The sequence below is a fragment of the Stegostoma tigrinum genome, chromosome 40 (genome assembly GCF_030684315.1).
Source record: "Stegostoma tigrinum isolate sSteTig4 chromosome 40, sSteTig4.hap1, whole genome shotgun sequence".
Taxonomy (NCBI): Eukaryota; Metazoa; Chordata; class Chondrichthyes; order Orectolobiformes; family Stegostomatidae; genus Stegostoma; species Stegostoma tigrinum.
Genome location: NC_081393.1, coordinates 4353130 through 4378240, shown reverse-complemented (window position 1 = coordinate 4378240; position 25111 = coordinate 4353130). Strand labels below are relative to the sequence as shown.

At 41.4% G+C, this 25111-nt stretch overlaps 1 protein-coding gene across 6 annotated transcripts in view; it reads left to right on the top strand.

Moving 5' to 3' along the window:
• LOC125448069 (phosphatidylethanolamine-binding protein 4) overlaps nt 1-25111 on the top strand; it is a 383111-nt gene that overhangs the window by 259361 nt on the left and 98639 nt on the right. For all 6 annotated transcript variants that reach the window (XR_007246641.1, XM_048523052.1, XM_048523049.1 and 3 more), the window contains one exon: nt 15297-15342. Coding sequence is in view for 5 of the 6 variants with exons in the window: in XM_048523052.1 (XP_048379009.1) it covers nt 15297-15342 (46 nt within the window). In the remaining variant the exon portion in view is untranslated. The remainder of the gene's footprint in view (nt 1-15296; nt 15343-25111) is intronic.

The window sequence follows — 25111 nt, the reverse complement described above, 5'->3', positions numbered from 1 at the left end:
TCTGGTTTGTTACTCGTCCCACGTGATAGCGAGGCAAAGAACAGGGAGAGATTTCAGCTGAACACGTGGCTGCAGGGATGGTGCAGGAGGGAGAGCTTCAGGTACATGGACAATTGGGGCTCATTCTGGGGAAGGTGGGACCTCTACAAACAGGACGGACTCCACTTGAACCAGAGGGGCACTAATATCCTGGGTGGGAAATTTGCTAGTGCTATTGGGGTGGATTTAAACTAGCTCAGAAGGGGGATGGGAAACTGAGGTGTAGTCCTAGTACACAGGAGGATGAGCGTAGGGAGGACATGGACAGGACCTCACTGTCACAGGAGTGTGCTGGCAGACAGCAAGCTGGGTTGAAGTTTGTCTACTTTAATGCCAGGAGTATCCGGAATAAGGTAGGTAAGCTTGCAGCTTGGCTAGGTACCTGGGACTTTGATGCTATGGCCATTTAGGAGACATGGATAGAGCAGGGGCAGGAATGGATGTTGCAGGTTCCAGGGTTTAGATCTTTCATTAAGGTCAGGGAAGGTGGTAAAAGAGGGGAAGGTGTGGCTTTGTTACTCAAGGACAGTCTAACAGTGGCTGAAAGAACTTTTGATGAGGACTCGTCTACTGAGGTTGCCGAGGAAGGTTTGTCGACTGAGTCAGTATGGGTGGAAGTTAGGAACAGCAAGGGAGCAGTCACCTCATTGGGGGTTTTCTACAGACCCCCAAATAGCAGTAGGGAGATCGAAGAACTCATAGTCTGGCAGATTGTTGAAAAGTACAAACGTAGCAGGGTTGTTGTTATGAGTGACTTCAACTTTCCCAATATTGATTGGAACCTCCTTAGTGCAGATGGTTTGGATGGAGCCGTTTTTGTCAGGTGTGTTCAGGAGGGTTTCCTTACTCAGTATGTGGACAAGCCAACGAGGGGGGAGGCCATTTTGGATTTGGTGCTCGGCAATGAGCCAGGACAGGTATCAGATGTCACAGTGGGAGAACACTTTGGCGACAGTGGCCACAACAGCCTCACATTTACCATAGCCATGGAAAGGGAAAGGAGCAGTTACCAGGGGAAGATATTTAACTGGGGAAAAGGAAAGTATGACGCTATCAGGCAGGAGTTGGGAAGTACAGATTGGGAGCAATTGTTCCACAGAAGGGGCCCAACAGACGTGGAGACTGTTTAACGAGCAGTTGTTGCGAGTGATGCATAAATTTGTTCCTCTGAGACATGTAAGAAGGGGTAAGATTAAGGAGCCTTGGATGACAGGAACAGAGGTGCTTCTCGTCAAAAAGAAAAAGGCAGCTTATGTAAGCTGGAGGAAGCAAGGGTCTAGCACAGCTTTAGAGGATTACAGGCTTGCTCGGAAGGAGCTCAAAAGTGGACTGAGGAGGGCCAGGAGGCGGCACGAAAAAGGCTTGGCAGGAAGGATTAGGGAGAACCCAAAGGCATTTACTCATACGTGAGGAATAAGAGAATGATCAGGGAGAAAGTAGGGCCGATCAGGGATAGCGTAGGGAACTTGTACGTGGAGTCTGAGCAGATAGGGGAAGCCCTAAATGAGTTTTTTGCTTCAGTTTTCACTAAGGAAAGGGACCTTGTTGTGAATGAGAACTTTGAGGAGCAGGAAAACAGGCTTGAACAGATCGAGATTGAGGAAGTTGATGTGCTGGAAATTTTAGCGAACATTAAGATTGATAAGTCCCCAGGGCCAGACCAGATTTTTCCTAGGTTGCTCCGGGAAGCGAGAAAGGAGGTTGCTAAGCCGCTGGCGAAGATTTTTGCTTCTTCACTCTCCACGGGAATCATACCGGAAGATTGGAGGGAGGCAAATGTTGTTCCTCTTTTCAAGAAAGGGAATAGGGAAATCCCTGGAAATTACAGACCAGTCAGTCTTACGTCTGTGGTCAGCAAGGTTTTGGAAAGAATTCTGAGGGATAGGATTTATGACTATTTGGAAAACCGTAGCGTGATTAAAGGGAGTCAGCATGGCATTGCGAGGGGCAGGTCATGCATCACAAATCTTATTGAGTTCTTCGAGGAGGTCACAAGACAAGTTGACAAGGGTCAAGCAGTGGATGTGGTGTACATGGACTTCAGCAAAGCATTTGATAAGGTTTCCCACGGCAGGCTCATTCATAAAGTCAGGACGTATGGGATACAGGGTGATTTGGCTGTCTGGATTCAGAATTGGTTGGCTGACAGGAGGCAGAGAGTGGTTGTAGATGGTAAGTATTCTGCCTGGAGGTCAGTGCTGAGTGGTGTCCCACAGGGCTCTGTTCTTGGGCCTCTGCCCCTTGTAGTTTTTATAAATGACTTGGATGAGGAGGTTGAGGGGTAGGTTAGTATGTTTTGCTAATGACACAAAGGTTGGAGGTGCCGTTGATAGTATCAAGGGCTATTGCAGGCTTCAGCGAGATATTGACAGTACGCAGAGCTGGGCTGAGAAATGGCAGATGGAGTTCAACCTGGATAAATGCGAAGTGATGCATTTTGGAAGGTCGAACTTAAATGCTGAATATAGGATTAAAGGCAGGATTCTCGGCAGTGTGGAGGAACAGCGGGATCTTGGTGTTCAAGTGCATAGCTCCCTCAAAGTTGCCACCCAAGTGGATAAGGTTGTTAAGAAAGCATATGGTGTTTTGGCTTTCATTAACAGGGGGATTGAGTTTAAGAGCCGCGAGGTTATGCTGCAGCTCTACAAAACCCTGGTGAGACCACACTTGGAACATTGTGTCCAGTTCTGGTCGCCCTATTATAGGAAAGATGTGGAGGCTTTGGAGAGGGTGCAAAGGAGGTTTACCAGGATGCTGCGTGGACTGGAGGGCTTGTCTTACGAGGAGAGGTTGACTGAGCTCGGACTTTTCTTTCTGGAGAGAAGGAAGAAGAGAGATGACCTGATCGAGGTGTACAAGGTAATGAGAGGCATGGATAGAGTCAATAGCCAGAGATTTTACCCCAGGGCAGGATTGACTGCCATGACGGGTCATAGTTTTCAGGTGTTAGGAGGAAGGTATAGAGGAGACATCAGAGGGAGGTTCTTCACCCAGAGAGTTGTGAGCGCATGGAATAGTTTGACAGTGGTAGTCGTGGAAGTGGAGTCATTAGTGAAATTTAAGTGACTGCTGGACATGCACGGCAGAACATCGTGGGCCGAAGGGCCTACACTGTGCTGTACTTTTCTATGTTCTATAAAATGTAGTTTAACTTAACTGTTAACAGACTCTTAACTGTTAGGGATGGGGCAATAAATGCTGGCCTAGCCAGCGACACCCTCATCCCATGAATACATTAAAAAAGATCTGCTTTTCTTCAAAATAGTGCAGTGGATTTTATATAAACGTGAGAGGACCGGCAGGCTTCTTGTGAAATGACTCATCTGAAAGATGGCATCTCTAATAGTGCTACAGTACCTTAGCTCTGAGCTGATCGTGCCTGGTAAAATTTTGTGTTCCATTCTCTGTACTGTACAAACTTCTATCTCAGATGACGTTGCTGGATGTTAGTTACGCCCTGAAGTGCACAATTCTGTACTATGAAAGAGTGAGGCAAAGATATTAAACTGCAAATAAGTACTGAATGCAGCAAGTTGCACAGTTTCGAGCGAGGGACTTCACATCACAGACGTTAACAGTGCTAGTTGTCGAGTTAGAAGTTGAAACTGTACAGTTCATTAGCCGAGGACCTACAGAAGAGTTGGAATGATAAATCGCATTGGTGAAATCTGCTTGGTTGATGCAGCACGAGATATACTTGCTGAGGGAAAATCAAATGGGATATGATTAAAGCTATTCATCTTGACATACTTGGGCTTTTAACTTTGCACTTTTATTGCAGTAAGCTTTTAGAGCAAAAGTTGACACTTTTGAGAGAAAGATCCAAGACTGGGGAAAGGAATTTTGCTGGCTGAAGTGCACTCCATTTTACTGCAAGAGGTCATTTGATGCTTCAGCTTATTCACTGTCCAAGCAGCTATTTTATGAACTGTCTCTTCAGCAAAGAAATACAGCCCCAGCTCAACTGTTATCAGCAACTTATTTTTTTACTTTTCCGTCTTATTATGTCTAACCTTTTTTGGGGTATAGTTACATAAGTATTCTTAAATTTTCAAAGAAAAAGAAATATTTTGCAAACCATGTATATGTTAATGTCTTGGCCAACCAAAACTAGTTTATGTTTGGGTAATGAACAAAGGAGCACTGCATTTTGTGCTTGTTCTGCACTTGCATTTGCAAGACACTGCAGCTTCATATCCCATTCCAATCTCCCATACCAAAAACCATTTTAGTACTGCTCGTTTAAAGATTATTTTGGTGTTCAACTGCTGAGTTCAGAAGAATAGTTTTGTTCATTATTGTGACATGGGATATCTTCTGCATTCACAAAACGTCAAGCTCTTGTTTGCATCTTATCTTGCATATTTTTGGGCAATATGCAAAATATGCAATATTGTATCCCCATATGCCAACATTTTCATGCACAAATTCAAACACACCTTCTTCACTGCAAAGGAACTCCGACCAATGCTACACACTAGATACGTTCACGATGCTTTCTTCCTTTAGACTTATGGAAAGGAACCACTGCAATAGTTACATAATGATATCAACAAGTTTCACCTCACCATCAGACTTGCCATAGACTACTCTTTAGAATCAGTCTCATTCTTGGATGCACGCATCTCCATCAAGGATGGACAACACAATACCTCACTCTACTGGAAGCCAATGGATAACCTCATGATGCTGCACTTGTCTAGCTTCCATCCTGAACATATTAAAAAAAACCATCCCCCTCGGACAAGCCCTGGCATACACAGGATCTGTTGAGAAGAGGAGGAATGCGTCAGACGCCTGAAGGTGCTGAAGGACACCCTCATAAGCACGGGATATGACGCTCAACTCATCGACAACCAGTTCCAATGTGCCACAATAAAAAACTGTAATGACCTTCTCAGAAGACAGACACAGGATATGACCGGTAGGGTACCTTTTGTCGTCCAGTATTTCCTGGGAGAGAACGAACTAAACTATGTTCTTTACAGCCTTAAACACATTATTGATGACGATAAGCACCTTGCCAAGATTTTCCCTACACCTCTACTTCTCGCCTTCAAACAACCACCAAACCTTAAACAGACCAGTGTTCACAGCAAACTACCCAGCCTTCAGGTTAACATCAACCACAACACCAAACAACTCCATTATGGCAACCTCTGCAAGACTTGTCAGATCATTGACATGGATACTACCATTACACGTGGGAACACCACCCACCACTTGCACGACAGGTATTCATGTGACTTGGCCAACATTGTTTATTTCATATGCTGCAGGAAAGGATGCCCCAAGACATAGTTATATTGGCAAAACCATGCAGATGGATGAATGGACACCAAGCAACTATTGCCAAACAGGATGTTCCCTCCCAGTGGGAGAACACTTCAGCGGTCCAGGACATTTGGCCTTGGATCTTCTGGTAAACATCTTCCAAGGTGGACTTTGTGATGCGAAACATCAAGAGTTGCTGAGGAGAGGCTGACAGCCAAGTTTGGTACCCGTGAGAATGCCCTCAACTGGGATCTTGGATTTGTGTCACACAAAAGGTGACCCCACGGAACTATACACTTTCTCACACACACAAACACGCATACATACTCTGTCACATAAACACACTCACACAGACCCACTGTCATACACATACTTTATCTCACACACTCATGTACACTCACAACTCTCTCTCAAGCACTCTCTCTCTCCGTCTCTCTCACACACTCACACACACTTGCACATGCACACGCACACGCACAAATATTAAACTGTAGGGTGAATTTGCATTTGCAGATTTGTAATTGCAGATACATTCTATTTTGTTCAAAAAGAACACAATTTGTAGACAGTCAGTGTGCCATTCTATAAACTCTTACTTTGGAAATAAAACCAGTCTGACTCCAAGTTGACACACAGCCAGATTCCAAACACGGCCTCACGCCTAGAATGCATTGACTGACCTGAGATGTCACCTCTTGTATACTAATAAAACCTTCTGTTATCTCAGGGCAGTGACTTGAAGTGAATTTGGTATTTGCATATTAATCCTTCCAAAATGATTAAAGGTATAACAGACATCTTAAGTTTGTTCAATATATTTGCATCAGTTCAATGACCCTTTGAACTTTTGCTTATTAATTCTAAGTCTGATGACACCTCTCTCACTGACACCTGAAGAAGGAGTGAGACTCTGAAAGCTTGTGTTTCCAAAGAAACCTGTTGGACCAAACCTGGTGTTGTATAATTTTTGACCTTGTCCACCATAGTCCAACACTGGCACCTCCGCATCAAGTATAGTCTGTGATTGCCACCCAGATCGGTGCAGTCCTATCAGTCTGGAGCAAAGCCCAGCAATTATAGAAGAAATTCAGTGATCTTTTCTGCTCAACCTGGTTAAGTGCCACCATTTTCTGTCTGCTACCTTGAGCTCAGTCTATATTTGATGCTGCACACATCTCAACCAAGGCTCATGCTCTACCACTCTCTCTATTGCCTGCAACATCTCCCCTCACTTGCTCTCAGCCACCCTGTCCCACCAGACCCCTCACTCTGCATGGCCTCTGTGCCTCCTACTCGATCCCCCAGGGAACCTGATCAACCTTACCCAGCCTGCATCACACTAACAGCTGTGCCAGCTACTTTCATCTCACTTAATCCCACCCTTTGTCTCATTCCAGTAAGAAATGGCCTGGTGGTAGGTGGCTGACAGGTGATTCCTCACCCACTCTAAGGCAAGGGCCCTAACCTTGACTGAAAGGCAGCTTCTCAGCTTCTGGTATCCACTCCCAATAAAAAGAATTGTAGAGAACTTAGACAGGGATCTACTGACTGAAGAGTGTCTCCCTTTATATGATGAAGTACTGTTGCTGTCTGACCTCAAAACATGGCCATTTGGACGGGGCACGTGCTGTGATTGCTTCGTTATAAGTTGGTGCTGTTGTAACACTAATGTAGCATGGTGACATAGATCAAGATGTCCACCCCTTGATTGGTGATTGCTGTCAACCATGTATCATTGGCTCTATTAAAGGGCAAAGCATGTTGCAAGTACATTGGATTTGTGGCATGAGGGTGCAGAAATGCTGATATGTTTCAAAGGATAAGATTCATGGGTATGAGGCTGGTACCCTTTGAACATGCCCTGAGGCATTAGCGATGAATGTCCAAGGAGGTATGGAGGAGCAAGTAGCAAACTGGTGTTGCCAGGTATCTGCTGTGACTTTCATGTCAGGACTTCTGGCGCCTGGTTTCCATCTGGCCATTTGTTGAACAGGAACCCATATATCTGAGGCAACATTTGGTGTTCATTAGGGTGATAATGAGCAATAATCCCCTTTAATAGGTACCTCACCAGCAAAAATCTCATGCTGATATCCTGAACTCAGTTGAAAAATGACTTGTTGTTCCTGATGTCAAGTAAGGCCTTGCTGGACTTAAATCATGATTCTCCCAGATTTCTTCCCATAGCACACATTGCCCAGACCTGAAAAAGTACTCATTCTTGGCGATCAGTGATGATTCAGGGGTGATATTTTGGCTCTAAGGTCTATGCAATGCAGACATTCACTGCTATGTGCTTTGTCATGGTTGCACAAAAGCCCACCTTGCTTGATGATGCCATGGTAAAAATGAACTTAAAATTGTGACACAGTAGTCTTTGGTGGTGGGGTCTGATTGCAGATGGCGGAAGTGTCGGAGGATGATGCGTTGGATCCAGAGGTTGGTGGGATGGTACGTGAGGACAAGAGGGATTCTGTTTTGGTTCTTATTGCGGGATGGAGGTGTGAGGGATGAGTTGCAGGAGATGCAGTCGAGAAAAACGAGGGATCTCCTGACTGAAGAGTGTCTCCCTTTATATGATGAAGTACTGTTGCCATTTGACCTCGGAACATGGCCACTTGGACGAGGTGGTCCTTGAAAAACGAGGACATCTGACATGTACGGGAGTGGAATGCCTCACCCTGGGAGCAGATGTGGCAGAGGCGAAGGAATTGGGAATGGGGATGGCATTTTTGCAGGTAGGTGAGAGAAGGTGTATTCTAGGTCGCTGTGGGAGTCAGTGGGCTTGAAATGGATATCGGTTTCTAGCTGGTTGTCAGAGATAGAGACAGAGAGGCCCAGGAAGGAGAGAGAGGTATTACAGATAGCCCAGGTGAACTTAAGGCTGGGGTGGAAGGTGTTGGTGAAGTGGATGAACTATTTGCTCGATCCTGTTTCTGATTGTCAGAGCCAAACTATTGTGAATTGGGAATTCCCCCAATTCTGAAGACAGTGTGTGCAGTAGCCACAATAAATGACATGGAAGATACCCTAAAATTAGGGGAATGTTGCCAAAAGAAAAAAAATGCATTGTCTTCTCAACAAGTGCAACTCTGCTTTGAATAACCTTCTCAATTAACTAGCAGTGCCAATGCTCTCTGCCACTTCATATCTGCAAGTACATATCGGTGAGTGACAGACAACAAGGGTGGTCCTTTAATGTGAATTGCAAATTTAACTTGGTGTCCTCTGACACACAAACAGGTTGGAATCTTACAAGGATTGAAGAACGTCATTGACCTTCTTCCCACATTGCTGGACATTCCTCCAAATGGCTGAGACTGCTTTAACTTGGGTGGCTACCTCTGACCATCTGGTGTCATGAACTCAGTTGCTGGATCTGGGGGAATATGAAGTCTTCTGTTGGCATCAATCCATTCAGCAAGACTTCCAGGTCTGTGCCTGGCAACAGGGGCACCGATATCCCCCTGTCTGCAATGTCTAGACCAACTGTCAGGAACTGTGCAGGGCAGGTCCTGATTGACAGTGCTTGTCTGGGTGCACAACAATGTTTAAGGATGGTGCAGTGCAAGGGATGCCAGTGTTTTGGTAAATATCTACTGAGTGGTGAATTGTTCCAGGAATGGCACATGATAAGATGGAATTGGATGTAAGAGATATCATAGAAACATAGTAGGTAGTATGTTTGTTAAGATTAGCTGAGAAAGCTTACGAGGCCTTGTGGCGAAAAACCCTTCAAAAATTGAGGTAACTCAAGACTTAACCAAGACATATCAGCTCATATGAAAAAAACATTGTAACAAGAATAAGCCTTTCAGCCCCTCTGACCAGCTCCACCATTCAATAAGATGATGGCTGATCTGTGGCCAACTTCATATGCCTGCCTTGTGCCATATCCCTTGATACCCTGCTTAACGAACATATGTCAATCTCAGATTTAAATTTAACAATTGAATTAGCATCAACTGCCATTTGAGGACGACCATTCCAAACCTCCACTACTCCTTATGTGTAGAAGTGCTTTCTAAGATCTTTGCTGAATGGCCTGGGCCTAATTCTAAGACTATGCCCCAGGTTCGAGAATTTTCAACCAGTGAAAACATTCTAACTTTATCTACCCTGTCTTTCCCTGTTAATATCCTGAAGACCTCAATTTAATTATCTCTTAAACTTTCAAAATTATGGGTAATAATTCTGCCTAATCTCTGTTCATAGTTTTAACCTGCAAAGTTTAAATATCATCTTTATAAACCTGAGTTGAACTCCTTCCTGACAGTACCTGAAGAGGGCTCAATCTCAGGGTTTCGCATAACTTCAGCATAATGTCTGCATCCCTACACTCCAGCCCTTTAGACATGAAGGCTAGTATTTCATTCACCTCCTTGACTATTTTCTGCACCTGTTTATGGTATTGTGAAGAGCAGTGGATCTGAACCACTAAATCTCATTGGATATCCACTGCATTTAACTTTGCACCTTCTAAAAACATATCCTGATTTATCCTCTTTTGATCTAAAATGGATAACCTCTCACTTGCTTTGTTAAAATCCATCTATCATACCTTTGCCCATTCACCTAATCTATCAGGGTCCTGTTATAATTTTAAGCTGTCGTCAGCAGTGTCTACAATGCTACCCAATTTTGTAACATCAGCAAAGTTGGATGTTTGACTTTTTATGCCATTGTCCAAATTGTTAATGAACATGCAAATAATTGAGGCCTCGACACACACCTCAGGGTGACACCACTCATTATGCCCTGCCAGTTTGAGTACTTAACCATTATTCTAACAATCTGTTTGCTACTAGTCAACTAATTTTCTATTCTTGTCAGTAATTTGCCCTCAATTCCAAACATCAGCCTTTGTGCTCCTGAGATGATGCTTGGCCTGCTGTGTTCATCCAGCTTCACACTTTATTATCTTGGATTCTCCAGCATCTGCAGTTCCCATTATCACTGTGTCTTATCATCTGCCTTGTCTATGCCCCTCGTTATTTTATACACCTCGATTGTTTTCCTCTGCCGTCTCCTCTGCTGTAAAGAAACAAAAAGCCCAGTATATTCAATCTGTTTTCATAAGCCTTGATTGTCATTCAAAGTTTGTATAGTGATATATTTCTCTGCAGCCCATTTTTTTCTTCATTCCTGCAGAGTTTTTTTCATGACTGTCCACAAAACTGTGTTAAATCTGAGAAGCTCACGGGCATTTTTGGTTTCTATACCAAGGGCTCCTGCATTAGTTTTCCTTGTGCTTTTCAACTCGTTATTTCTCCTTGATGCATTCTTTTGCACTTTCAGCCTGTTCCCAATATTTTTCCCGACTTCTCCATGAAGTCCAGCGCCCTCTTATTGTTACTCCTGCTCAAGTTACACTTCTTGATCCCAAGTTCACAGCATTTTATGTATCTCTCACCGTTTTATGGCAATGTCCTGATCTCTTTCAAAATCTGTTTAAAAATTCATCTCACACATGTTTTAAAGCCTATTTTCCAGTCTCCTCATTCTCTTTATTGCCCTCAAATGGAATTCATTATTTGTCAAGTCTGGGATTAGTTATTCAAAAGTCTGGAGTAATTATTGGTGGCCTTCAACGGTTTAATTTTAATATGTTGCGAGCACAGAGGTAGAAAGGCCGTCTATCTTTGTGTCATAACAGCCACATTTAATTTTTTAACCTATTTATACAAAATTTGGCTGTATACAAATCCTACTTCCGTGCAAACTTTTGGAAATTTGTTTTTCTGTCAGAGCCCTGTGAATCATTTGCAGTTAAAAACTAATCATAAACTGTGTTTCCTTCAATGCACCAAACACAGACAACTCAAGATCCCACTTCAATTTGTGATTTCTTTTAACATCCCTGTCATAGCTTCAGTCTTATGTGGCGCACTTGTCAGAGTTTCAGGAATATTCGTTCAACCTCCAGAACAGATGAGAATTTTCTTTGTGATGATTTATGTTTTTATTACTTATTTATGTGAATTATATAAGTGCGGCATAAAACAGGAAATTTTTAATGTTTACGGAAATTTCAACTTTTCAAGGTTGTTCCTCCAACTCAATTTTCCTTTAAATTGTGATGATAGAATCAGGTTTTAGAAGGATGAAGGATCTTAATTACACAAATATTATTCTTTGTGGAAAATTGTTTTAAAAAATGGAAAATATGCTTGTGTGGATGGCAACTATGCAGGAGATTCCAAGGGATTGGACAAATCTAAGCTGCTGAGAAAGCAAGAAGAGACAAATATCAGGCAAAATATGCAAACTGAAATATTTTCAAGAAGTCTGACTGGCAATGCTATAAAGAACAAAGATTTGAAAGTGATCAAGCAAGCATTGAAATGACAAAATGAGCTGAGCTATGCCATGTTTCCAAGTAGCTTTGTGCAGTGGGCTAGCTCGTGTCTACTAAGTGAGCCCTTCTATCTCTATGACTGTTCAGATTACTTTTACTTGGAACTTGAAAAAAAATCATGATCACTGACACCTGCCCAGGATTTAACTCAACCCCTTGGTTCAACGGCAATCTCGCAACTCACTATTCTTGACCACTTGATTGCTTATAATGGAAGATTCAGAATTTATGTAGAAATGATAAAGGAATTTAATTTTTCACCTCAGACTATTCTGTTCCTGCAGAATTCTTTTCAAAATCATGCAAAAGTATATTAATCATAACAAGAAATTGGTTTCAACACATTTTTGTAAACTTCATTAGGGGAGGTACATGTAGATATATCAGTCAACAAATAACTTCTGTCAGTAGTATGATGTGAATAATCAGTGTTCTCAGAATGATAGGGCTGTGTCTGCTGTTGTGGTTCAGTTAATTGTATAAATGATTTCATTAGTGAGCAGTTAAAGGACTATGATTTCAACAGAACAAAACTTAGCAACAAACAGGCAGTATAGAAATGCATTCTCACTTTAAAATAAAATGTAACGTGTTTCTGCAATCCCAGTTACATCATGAAATGATACTTAATTGTGATTATGTTGTTGTTGAAGGTACTTGAAACCCAAGTAGAAAAGCAAGTTCCCTGGTGGGTTACAGGTATCCCATGTGAAATTCCCCATATCCATTGCGCTATAGTTAGTACAATACATAGAATGGATAGAGATGTTTTCACTGTTGTGCTGGTCCTTGTTTGTGATAATTTATGTGACAGTGCATATTTCATACAAATTATTACGTATTTGTTCACAACCTTGTGGTATCATAGATTTTTGATGCTTCTGGAGGAAATAGTCCATCCTTCTGTGGGCCATAACTTTGTATTTTTTATTGTTCATTCCTTTGCTTGCAAAGCTCTGTTTCCCCATCATTCCTTTCCCAGTCTGTCAGTTAAATTACTGCTATGACCACAAAAAGGAATTTTGTTGATTTGCAGCTCCTATATGTATTTCAGTTCTTAATTACCTTTTCTATAAATATGATAATTTATTAACCCTTTTCCCTTATATTCCACGAACCTACAAAATTCTCTGTTATGTGGCTGCTTTGAATTTTGAGACGTCTGCACACACAGAAGTGCAGCACATGAGAGTTTTACGTTGCTACTTGAACATTATGAACTGGCGAATCTCTCTCAACGAAATAAGTGGCCCCAGGTTTGCCACATATATTTAGAACTTGCTCCTATATTGTAATTCAAAAGATAAAGCAACAAAGTCCTTCTGGGTATTTGCAGTTATTTTATAAAGACATCAGTCTGAAAGTTAGGTGTGGTTGGAACTAATCTTGAAGATTTTACTAGTGGGGAGGAATGGCTCGCTTGATGTCCAGCCTGATAAGTGGAATGTAACTGCCTTCAACGTTTAAATATGAGTGCCACTTTGCATGTACTTTAAAGACAAGATAAATTTAATTTTATGTGACTGTGGGCGTTGGCAAATCATTACCCCTTTTACGACTCTCCAGATGTTCAGTTCAGTCTTTGGAAATAAATCTCATGAGAGATGTGAAATGGGCTGCCAGTTCACAAACACCTGTTTCAGATTCCAGGTTTTATATAAAGCCAAACTTACCTTATTTGCTGAAAATAGAAGACTCTGCTAGTACTCAGCATGTCTGGTAGCATTTGTAGAAAGAGAAGCAAAGTTAACACCTGACTTTTTTGTCAGAAATCTGTGTCAGGAAGTGTTTGGATGTTTCAATGAGGCAGTCCTAGGGCTGACTCATGGATGCTGTGGTAAAGGCGAGCTTGGGTTCCTAGAGGCATCTGAGTCCAGCGCAGATTCATGGAGGCGATGATGGAGGCAAGTTTGAGCCTAGTATGAGACCCTGTGGCATCGGCATTGGCTGCATCAGTGAGGTGGGCCTGAAGCACGCTCACGGCGACAGCAGAGTCGAGCTCGAGCCGGTCCAGTTCCCAACATTGCTGCTGTCTGCATTGACAAGGTCAAGTGAGGACTCATTGTGACGAGGGTGTCGGTAGAGGTGAGACGGCACCAAAGAGTGGCAGTTTCATTCCAGCAGCTCAGCAAAGGGACTCGTGCCTAGCTGCCAAGCCCATGACAGAGCACTTAACAAGAAGGACTGTAAAATTAAACACTGATTTTATTTTTTTATTCTTCTGCCTTTATATTCTATGTTTCAGTTTACTTTTGTTTTCTTGTTTTGTTTTGATTTCTGAAGAAGGGTCCAGGCCTCCCTGCTCCTCTGATGTAGCTTGGCCTGATGTGTTCATGCAGCTCTACACCTTGTTATTTCAGTTTATTTTTGTTTGTTTTAAAACAGAGCCAGAGAGTGGTGACACTTTACAGCATTTTCACTGTATTTTGTAACAAAGTACACATGACAATACATGAATCAAATCAGATCTTCAGAAGTGCATGTTTTCGTGTTTGATGTGTAAATGGGTTTACAATTGCTCATGTCAGCAAAAAGGAAGAGATGATCAGACCTTTGTCCTGATTGTCCCTGATTGTTTATTATGCTTCAGTCCTTGTATACGTTGCTTTTTTATTTATGGGCTACTGTTGATATTACAGATTGGCTCACCTCCTTTCACATCAAGGATTTGTGTTTAAATTTAGAGCAGTTCCATTCTCTTTTTAAGGATTCAGTGTGAATGAAATTGAGTTTAACATGGGAGTTGCCCTTAACCAGAAACTGAACTGGACTAGCCAAATAAACCTGTGGCCTCAAGAGCAGTAACTCACCTCCTGACACCCCAAAGCCTGTCTACTGTTTATAAGGCACAAGTCAGCACTATGATGGGATACTCCACATTTACCTAAATTAGTGCTGTTCCAATAACATCCAAGAAGCTTGACACCATCTAGGACAAAGCAGATGACTCATTTGGCACCACGTTAACAAACATTCACTCCTCCAAGCACTGATAAAAATTAAAATTCGTGTGTACCGTCTACAAGATGCACTGTAGAACCAAGGCTCCGATAAGTAGAACCAAGGCTCCAATAAGTCAGACTGCCATCTGAAAGGACCAGGGCAGCAGATAGCTGGAAACACTGTCACTGGATCAAAATTCTGGAGCTCACTCACTAACAGCACTCCAGCAGATCATGAAGTCAGCTCATTACCACCTTCTTGAAAGCAACTTGAGATGGGCATGAAATGTTAACCCAGCCAGCAATGCACACATCCCCTAAATGAATAATGAAAGAATTACTCAAATCAGATACTATTTTGTCTGGAATGCTATTGGAGCTTTAAGAATAGCTGATGTGAGAAGGATGGGTACTTGGGGTTGGATTTCAACTCTTTGCCAAGGCGGAAAAGAGAGACTTTTATTCTGCCAGTGTTCTCAATGTTTAAATTGTCATAGCAATGAGCCAGACTAACAAGCATTCACAGTTAGATGTTAATCCACTCTGAAGGACTTCAGTGGTATATTTTGAGAACAATCTGAATCTGCCAGGATATTTAATATTTGAACTGTGTAACAGCATTTTGTCAAAAAGCTGGAAAAGTAATACCATATATCTCTTATCCTTCTTATTTTTACTGACAGGGTAAAGATCTACAAACTGGATTTATTCAAGGCACAGTACTTTCAGGTAAGCTTCCACAGATCACTGCTCCCTTAATGTGCTGCTTTCCACCCCCATCACAGCCACTTGCCACTCAGCCCTAGATAGCCACCCTCAGCTGAGAGTAGGGGTCTGGCACAAACACTCCTCCAGTGCTATGACACAAGTATTGCTCAGTGACTTAGTCAGAAGAGGAGGTGTGCTTATTTATTGTCCTAGATTAAGGAGAATGTCTCAGGCTTTTCATAGTGATCTTAAAGGTATATTCTGCTCTTGATTCTTTTTCCTGTTGTAAATACCAATCAGGCCAGTTTTCCTAAAGTCTTTCTGAATGTCTCCCTTCACATGAATAAAACTAAAAACAAATTTAGTGACTCATGCAATACACAGTTGCATTTGAAAATGTGAAATTAAGTACACTGCAAGTGCCTTTTCAATGCACTGAAATGTCAACAGTAATTTATTTATTTCTGTTCCTGAAACACATTCCTGGAATGCTGACATGAATGGGTGTGAACCACAGGCCTGATGACATTGCTTTATGTGTGAACTTTCTTTCGAATTTCTCATTAGTCTTAAATGCATTCATAAACAGCTACAGAGCTGTATTTGAGCCTGCTGCACTGTACTTAAGTTCATTCATAAACTATAAAGGACGAGTCAATCACATCAAGTGACATACGTTGTCTGCAGGGTGACAACATGTTCTTCCTGCACCAAAAGATGATGAGCCCAGATTTACAACATGAAGTCACATTGGTGCATTTGGCTAATTAGTTTGACTTCACTTTATTGAGCATGAAGGCTGTTCCAATTTCTTTTGACATTGTACTATACTTGTATGAGACTTGCACAGAAGCTTTCGTATCAATCAAGCAGCAAATTAGTGGCAGGGAAAGTGAGGACATTGCATTGATCTTAATTTATATTAATAAAGCTGAAAACAAGATTGGCACATGGATAAACACCAACTACACAAATAGTTTTTTGTGATATGTTTCATTTAAACAAGACTTAAAGGTAACATAGGGAAAACTCATGTTGTGCAATAACAGTAGCAGTTTGGAGGCAATTGCTTTTGTTATAATTTCCAAAAAAAGCTAACTTCTTTTGAAATAAAATAGTAGGCTGCAGAAATTTATATTATATGGAAAAATGCCAAGTCATTATTTACATCTCACAGCAAAATTTATATGTGGTAATTGCTGTACAGTTACCTGTTTTCATCCCCCTCTTCTCTCGAGGCCCTGTCATCTCATACCACACACACTCTGCAACTGAAAAAGCCTGGTTTTGGCACATAATTGCTTCACATTTTAGTTTAAACTATTTGTTGGGAGGTATGCAAGGAGAAATAAGTTGCATCTGATCTGCTTCTGCCCTCCACAAACTATTTTCATGTATCTCTGTGTGGAACGCTTTGTGGCCTCCAAGTATCAGACAATTGACATTTAGGGACTACATCTTTGTGCATTCTGTGGACATCTGCCCACGTCTGGCGAATAGTCTTTTATCTACACCTATTTGCTGAACACCCAACTAATCTTGCTGTTGTCAAACTTGTTACATCAATTTTTTTTCCCTATTAAAGATATCTATGTCTATATTCTAAATGAGTTTTCACCACCTTAACTCATCAGACTATGTATTATGGCCTTTGGGCTCCCATAACTCACTGGATGGAATTTGTCAGGCGATTGAACAGTGTGACTTATGACAAGATTTCTGATAGTATGGCATGAAAAGAATGGTGATGTCTTTGTTGACATTAGAAGAAACTTACTGCATCTCATGCATTAATAGGGTGCTGAGGTGATTTTCTCACTCGGCACTAGCAGATTACCTATTCAGGAGAATGATTACTTGTTGCCAGCTTTACTGATGGCACGGCTCACCTCATTAATATGTAGCTTCTGATCTTTCCAATCATCCCGAAGAAATTAAATGCCAAGCTCAGAGCAGATACAAGCAACTTAGTCACAGGTTGCTCCAAAAAACCTTCATGATGGACACAGGGACTAACGTTACATGCAGCCCTTGTCCATGAACATTGGAATCTGACATACGCCAACCTCTAGGAAGCCTCATGGCACATCTTTGATCAATTAATAGGACAGTTGTGCACTATTTGTTGCATCTGGTGCTGCATCAGCAATTATCATTGCAATTCTACAGCAAGGACATGTTGCACTTAGGGACAGGCTCCAAGCTCATGGATTGGACCATGGAAGATCTCTGGCCTGTTTGCTCACAGTCATGGTGCTCACTTTGAGCCTATCTGAAGTTTCCTGCTTGTATTGCACTCCCTTACCATTTTATGCATTGCCCCTCATTCACAGATACTAGGCTCAGACTGCTTCTGTCTTGCCATGCTATTCTGTGCAGACATAAAACCAGGAACCTTGTCATGGTTGTCAGCAGTCCTTAGTCAAATCAAATCCAGCCAGATAGTCTTCACGCATGAGATCCTGGCACAGTCAGTCAAGGGCAGTCTCCAGTACCAGTCCATGGATTTGACCATGGTCAGTCAGAGTGGTCACAATCAGGATCCTTTCCTTATAAGTGATGAAGAGTCAAATGACAGCCAGATCACTCTCCATACGCAGATACTATAAGGAGATGAAATTGGGTGATACAGCCATTACTTACTGCCGAGGTAGGGAGGTATCCAGAACAAGTCAATGTAGAAGGCCTGGTGGTATCACGGTTGGAGTGGGTGTCAATGAGTAAGAGAAGATACTATGGCATCAGCAAGAATAGGAGAGCCTGTGCCTTTTTCAGAGGTGCGTACTATGAATAGCAGATGTAGAATGAGTGTAAGTTATAGGAGAGAAGGTGGCAGCACTTACACTGCCAAAGCGGAGAAGATCATGGAACTCTTCCTGCATTGCTGTACATTTCCCAGGTAACTGAAGCTGCACTGACGTCAGCAGCAACCTCAGACTAAGCTGGCATGATCTGATGTTGTGGCTTCCTCTGCTGATCTTAGAGAAGAGGATGTCCTACCTGTGCACCCCCCTTCAAGCAGGACTTACAGGTCCCTGGCCACAAAATGGGGTGCCAGTTTTCACTTGACTGTTTTGTCTGCAGCAAATGTCAGGTACTGTGCAGGACAGCTTGAGACTTGCTGCATGTCCAGGTACACAGGGGCCTTTTAAGAATGACAGCAGTGCCAGGGATCATGGACAATTTCAGGATATTTACTGAGTGTTAACAAGCCAGAAATTTAAATAAAACATGAAAAAAACTGCAGATTCTGGAAATCTGAAACAAAAACAGAAATTGCTGGAGAAACTCAGCAGGCCTGGCAGTATCTGTGGAGAGAAAGCAGTGTTAGTGTTTTGAGTCCTCATCTCAGTCCTTCATGGCCTCCCTCATTTCCTGAAACTGTGTCTCCTAGCTGTAGACTCCCCGACCAGGTGAGGCATCCTTCCTATGTCTAATCTGAATAGTCGTGTTAGAATTTCATCATTCAATCAGATACGTAATGGAGAACAATGTTTTATACTCTGTGAGAAAAGAATGCTGATTGGTTAAAAATATTGGTGGACATATTTGCCATCCAGAATGTACCAGTTAGATGGTGACTGGCCGTCAATTGCCAAGATTTGTTTAAACTCAAACCAAGAACGTTGACTGTGGTTCACCAAGACATTGCCCTGAGGAATGAACCAAAGAATGGCCATCACCTATTTTATAGAGTTGAAGCAGGTACAATAAGTGTGCAGCGTCTTTCTCTGTGCGAAGAACAAGGCTCTGTGTATTTATATGTGTAGCTTCAGTTGTGCGCAAGGCTACCACAATGCAAGCCCAAATGACAATCTTAATTGATAGTCAGTGTAACTCTTAGGACATTCATGACTGAGTAAATGTTATCAGATTGATGTGCAAAATCCAATTTGCAATATATCATTTGCAGAAGGTAAATTTTACGATAAGGGCAGATGAATGTGGCTTATTTCTGTGAACAAAATAATCTTGAAAACCTTGTGAAACAGTGACTACTCCAGCATTTCTCAGAAAGCAAATGGCTGTCAACCCCTATGGTGTGCTCGTGTGAATTTATTTATTATGGTGTCAGTTGAGGAACCATTGAAGGCCATGAGTTTGTTTCCAATTCAGAATAATCATGGATTGAGCTTACTTTAGAAAAGCTAGAGTTTGATGGTTTTTCAGGCATTTCAGAGGAGGCCTGACTAGGGACAGAGGTAATTTTATTTTCTGCCCTTAAAGAGGTTCAAGATAATTCAGGATCATCTCAGCAGTGAGGTTTAATTTGTGCAGGTTCCAGACTAGGAGACTTTGGTTCAAAATCTGCAAGTTATTGGAAGATGAGAAATTTTAAAGTCAGTTTCCTGTGTAGTCATTCATTGGAAAGAACTGGGAGAATAAGTTAAGTAGGAATTTCAAATTTAATATTGAGAAGTGATTTTGCTGAACCAAAATGTTCGTGTTGGGAAATTGCTATGCTTTTCTGCGTGTTTTAAGATTTTTGTAACCTGCCTTCTCTGTCAAGGAAACTGGATTTGTTTTGTTTTTCTATGCTTTTGTCTTTTTGTCCTAAACTTCAGTTCTGTTACCAAAGAAACTCTGTAGACTCGTGTGATAATGTTTCATTGACCGACCACCATGTCTCTGAAAAGATACACAAAACAATCCATCGTGTTAGGTTTCATTCTGAGATCTAACCTGTCCAGCTGCATCATCAGTTGGGATAATAATGGCTAGAGCATGAAGAATTGTGCCCAGTCAGCAGCCAGGAGCTAGCTTCCAATTAGCTAAGCTGCCATCCACCCCCTCTAAAACCTGATTCCTGATTGGCTAGCTCCTACCCCTCCCTAAGATTGCTAACTGTGATGAAATAGGTTCCTGAAGGTTTCATCACATGACTTGTTCCCACCCTCCAGCCCGTATTGGCTATTGCATCCATCCTTGTGAGGCACTGTCACCCAACATCAATTAGAAAATAAGGAGACTTATTTTGCATGGATAGTGCTTGACTGTCACCCAAGCAGTCTTTTTCTCCACTATTTCCAATATCTTTAAATGTGTTAGACAGAAAATGGGAAAATAAATCTCTTTTACAGTTCTGGTCAATTTCCTCCAAGATTCCACACAGCAGTATGCTAAAGATTCACTTTCACTTCCGAGAAGATTGTCAGTTCGATCCTTTTCCAAATCACATGTCCACAGAAATGAGGGGTGGGATGGAGCAGTGAATTGTCACGCAGACTTGTAGGGATTTTCTACGCTCCCATCCTTCTTTAATTCCAGTCCCAGCCGGTCTGGAAATGTGACAAACAGTCAGTAAGCTGTGCATACCCTTGGGCATAATATAATAAGGGCTGAAATGGCAATTAATGCAGTGAGTTTAGTATGATACAGGGAAAAAAAACACTCACCAAGAATCACACCTGAAGTCAATACTCACAATCAGACAAAAACAATCAGAAGGTTCAGCCCTATATTTTCCATCACTATTGGAGATCAGGCATTCAAAATTCAAGTTTCTTGGACAAAAGGACCCTGTTTACATGTTTGAACATTCTTTATTCATTCAAGGGATGAGGGCATCGCTGGCCAGGCAGCATTTATTGCCCATCCCTAATTTCCCAGAGGGCAGTTAAGAGTCCACCATGTTGCTGTGGGTCTGGAGTCACATGTAGGCCAGACCAGGTAAGGACAGCAGATTTCCTTCCATAAAGGACATCAGTGAACCAGATGGGCTTTTCCAACAATCGACAATGGATTCATGGTCATCATTAGACTCTTACTTCCAGATATTTATTGAATTCAGATTCCACCATCTGCCATGGCGGAATTTGAACCCAGAACCCCAGAACATTATCTGGGTCTCTAAATTAACAGTCCAGTGATAAACATCCAACATCTTATCCCACAGTCCAATATTCACACACTTATTCTTCACTATGCACAAATCTCCATCCTCTTCCAGTCTCCAGTATTAGATCCTGATCAAGTTGGCTGACCCCACCTTCCACCACAACGTCTAATTGCACTTTCTCTTCCAATGTTATCAAACTGGCAGTTGTGACTCTAGAACCTCAAAAGCAAGATTGACAACTTCTGAAAAGTTCCTGTTACTCTTGAAAGTTTATATTAATCTTGAAATTCCGTGCATTCAAAATGTGCTGAATGATATTTGTAATAACGAAGTGTGGAGCTGGATGAACACAGCAGGCCAAGCAGCATCTTAGGAGCACAAAAGCTTTTGTGCTTCTAAGATGCTGCTTGGCCTGCTGTGTTCAACCAGCTCCACACTTTGTTATCTCGGATTCTCCAGCATCTGCACTTCCCACTATCTCTGAATGATATTTGTGTCTGGATGAAATTCAGTCTATAGCATTGAAGGTCTGGGAGAGAAAGGTGCGTCTTAATTTCTTTTTTGTGAAATGATTCTTATTTTCATGAGTGAATTTTATGTTATGTTCATAGAATGTGTAGAGTAATGTAACATATTCACTTAGCAGAAAAATCCTGAGCCTTTGTCTTGATCTTGGAGGTATTTCATTCCATACACTGTCTTCACTCTTTATTACCCATCAGTATTATAACTGCAACAAGAAACTGCTGTTGGTGACATTTGCAGTCACCAAGAGTGACACAGCTTGCAAACCCACTAAAACATATGGAGTAGTGTTTATTTTTAAAAGTGGCATTCACAAAAGCAGGTTACAATTTTTAACCATGATAAGAAATTGCTGCTGTTCATAAACTACTTGACTAAAATACAATTTAGCTTTGTTTCACGTGAACTTCAATCCAAACAGCTTATTCAGCATGGACCAATGTTTGAACCTGAGACCTTATTGGTGGGCTCAGCATCAAACTCAGTGTTACAGTTATTCAATAAGCAACAAGTAGGGCTACATTTTCAGTCAAATGTCAGCTGTGGAATAAAACAAATTATGTTGCCTCAGTGCAGTTGGATAAAGATGACACGTGTTATATCAATAAGATGTTGCTTCCTTCCTTCGGCTCTATGATGGAAGGATTAAGAAAGTTTTCATTCTTAATCCTATATCATCACTATTTATGTGTGTATAATTTACAGAAAAATGTAAAGTACTTGACAAAATGAGATAGCAACTTTGTCTAAAACATTGATTCTGTCTTTCAACTGAATTATTTGACATTTGATCTGAATACAAGAAAAGAAATGGCTATCTGTGCCAAATGCACTGCCAGAAAAATGTGCCATTGTGAAGCAATAAATTCATTGAAATGGAACAACATTCTTGAATTTCATTGAAATGTGCTATCTGATTTGTTTGAATCAGAATTGTAAGAGTGGATTGTCAAACCTTCAGTCCATTGTTCCCTTGCCAGTATGAGCTCACTTTGGAATTAATCACTTTAGTTCTATTGTTGAGCTCTTTTCCCATCCTGTTTTGTACTTTTTAAATATTTCTCTAATTCTCTTTCAATTTCTGTGATTAACTCTATTTCAATGCCCACTTGCAGGAATAAGTTCATAATCAAATAGCCCTTGCATGATTATGACCTCTTTTTATGTTTCTGCCATAAATTCTAAAATGCTGCTCTTGTTTTCCTCCTGGAGTCCCTCTTATAGAAAAGCTGTATACCAATGGTGTACTAAATTAATAGTTTTCATGTATATACTGATGTTAACCCAATAAAAGACAGCCGTCACTGCTATCCTTGTTCACTTTTTTCGTGTTCTTGTCCCTCACTGCGTTGGTGTTGAAATCCTATCTTTGTTTTCCAGTTCCTGCACAGCCTTTCCCCTTTCTACCCAATACTCTCTTCCAGCTCTTTATCCCTGTTTATATTCTCTACTCTTCCAGCTCTGGTGTGCTGTTTTCTTTTCTCCCAGTCTCCCATTCTTGGCAAAAGTGTAAGCCCAAAACTCCCTGACAGTCTGGACTCTCAAAACCTCTTCATCCTAATTTCTGGCTTTCAGATTTTTAAATTTAAAATCTACCTAATCATCTGTGCCTTCAAATCACTTACTTAGTGTAGTTGGAGGATAAAAATTAACATTGAATCGAATGTCTTTTTTCTCTGAATTCAGTGCTTCTGTGTTTCTAAAAAAAAGCCATAAGTCCCATCTGCTTTCCTTGTGGCATTTAATACCTGTAATCCTGTTTTTGAAAATATGGGTGTCTACTTCGCTCAACCTCTTCTTCCACTCCTTGAAAATGTGAGCATTTGGGGTAAATTTCCATTCCTCCTGCTTCCCTCTAAAAATCTATTCCTGCTGAATTGCCTTTGCCAAATATCCGTCGTTTTGGCAACCAGTCTGCACCTTTTAGCAGTCACATAACCATGGATCATAACTTCAGATCACCTCTAGACGTACTTCAATGGGAGAAATGAATTTCAAACTGAACTGAAATATCATTTGACTATCTCAGGCTGTGAACATGATAGGATAAAAGATATAACACTGGACAAAAGACCATTGATATTTCCCCCTTTCAAGAATGCACAACTGCAGAGGTTAAAGCCAGTTTTCAACCCTGGTCTGTTTCTACTTACGGACTGAGATACTTGTATGCACTGGCCTGGGTTCAAGTGTTGGTGTACTTTGAAACTTGCTGTCGAAAAACCATCCACTGGCTACCCCAGCATTGCTGGTAAATGATTCACTGTCTGAGTGCTGGAAGCCAGTCAACAAACCAGTTCAAAAGGAAACAGTACGAAATAAGGACAAAATCAAAGGTTTTGATGAATTGATGAAGGCATTTCTGAGAAGGGTCACTGAACCCAAAACTTTAACTCTGATTTCTCTCCACAGGTGCTCCAAGATCAGCTGAGCTTTTCCAGCAATTTCTGTTTTTCTGTTAGAATGAAATCAGGATCCTCTTGCTGTCGGTGCTGGAAGCCAGTTAAGAAGCATGTTCAAAAGGAATGAGGCGAAAGTTTCAACTAATCAGCAAAGCCAACAATCTCAAAATTAACTGCTCAGCTATCAATGTTCCATTATCCTCTCTTCACCATTGACCCAGAGACTGATCCATATATCATTTAACTTTTATCTTTTTGTGGACTCTCTTCTCATTTCTAACCAGTGTTCATCTGTTCTTATTTCTTCTTATGTTTACTAGTTGGTAAATTCACTCTTCTGTAAACTCAAGAAAGACAGATTAAGTTGGCTTCTTTTAAAACACAAATTCATTGTTTCTGGGGGAGATGGTATCCAGAAGGGAGTGGATCTTCTTTTATTAATTTTGTTCAGTCAAACAGGGGGACAGTTGAATAAAAAGAGGATCTATTTCGTACTTCCTCACCTGGAAACTTGACGTTCGGGGAATTATAATAACAGCAGGCAGGAATGTATGTGGTTTGAAAGGGAGCTTTTGATTCTCGTGAACTCTATGAGAGAGCTGTTAATTTTAAAGAGACACTGGCAGCTCGGCATCTACAAAGAAATTATGCAAACTTAGACAAGGTGCAAGAATCTGATTACTGAATGTGAAATGGAGAGTCGGGAATCAAATCTCTTCACTGATGCACTTCTCTAAGTAAGCTGCGCTTCCACTTACAAACATCAACTACAAAACAACCTACTCCTTTGTGGACCACACATCCTCTCATTTTGCTTCCTGCAAGAAAGTTCTGGAAGCCTTCGACAATGTAAACATGGATAAATCTCCAGGACCTGAGCTAATGTATCCCAAAACATTGTGGGAAGTAAGGGAAGAAATTGTGAGACTTTGAGAACTACAGATAAGGTGTCTGATAACTGGAGGGTGGTTAATGTTATACTTTGTTTAAGATGAGGTATGGGGAAAAACCAAGAAACTACACA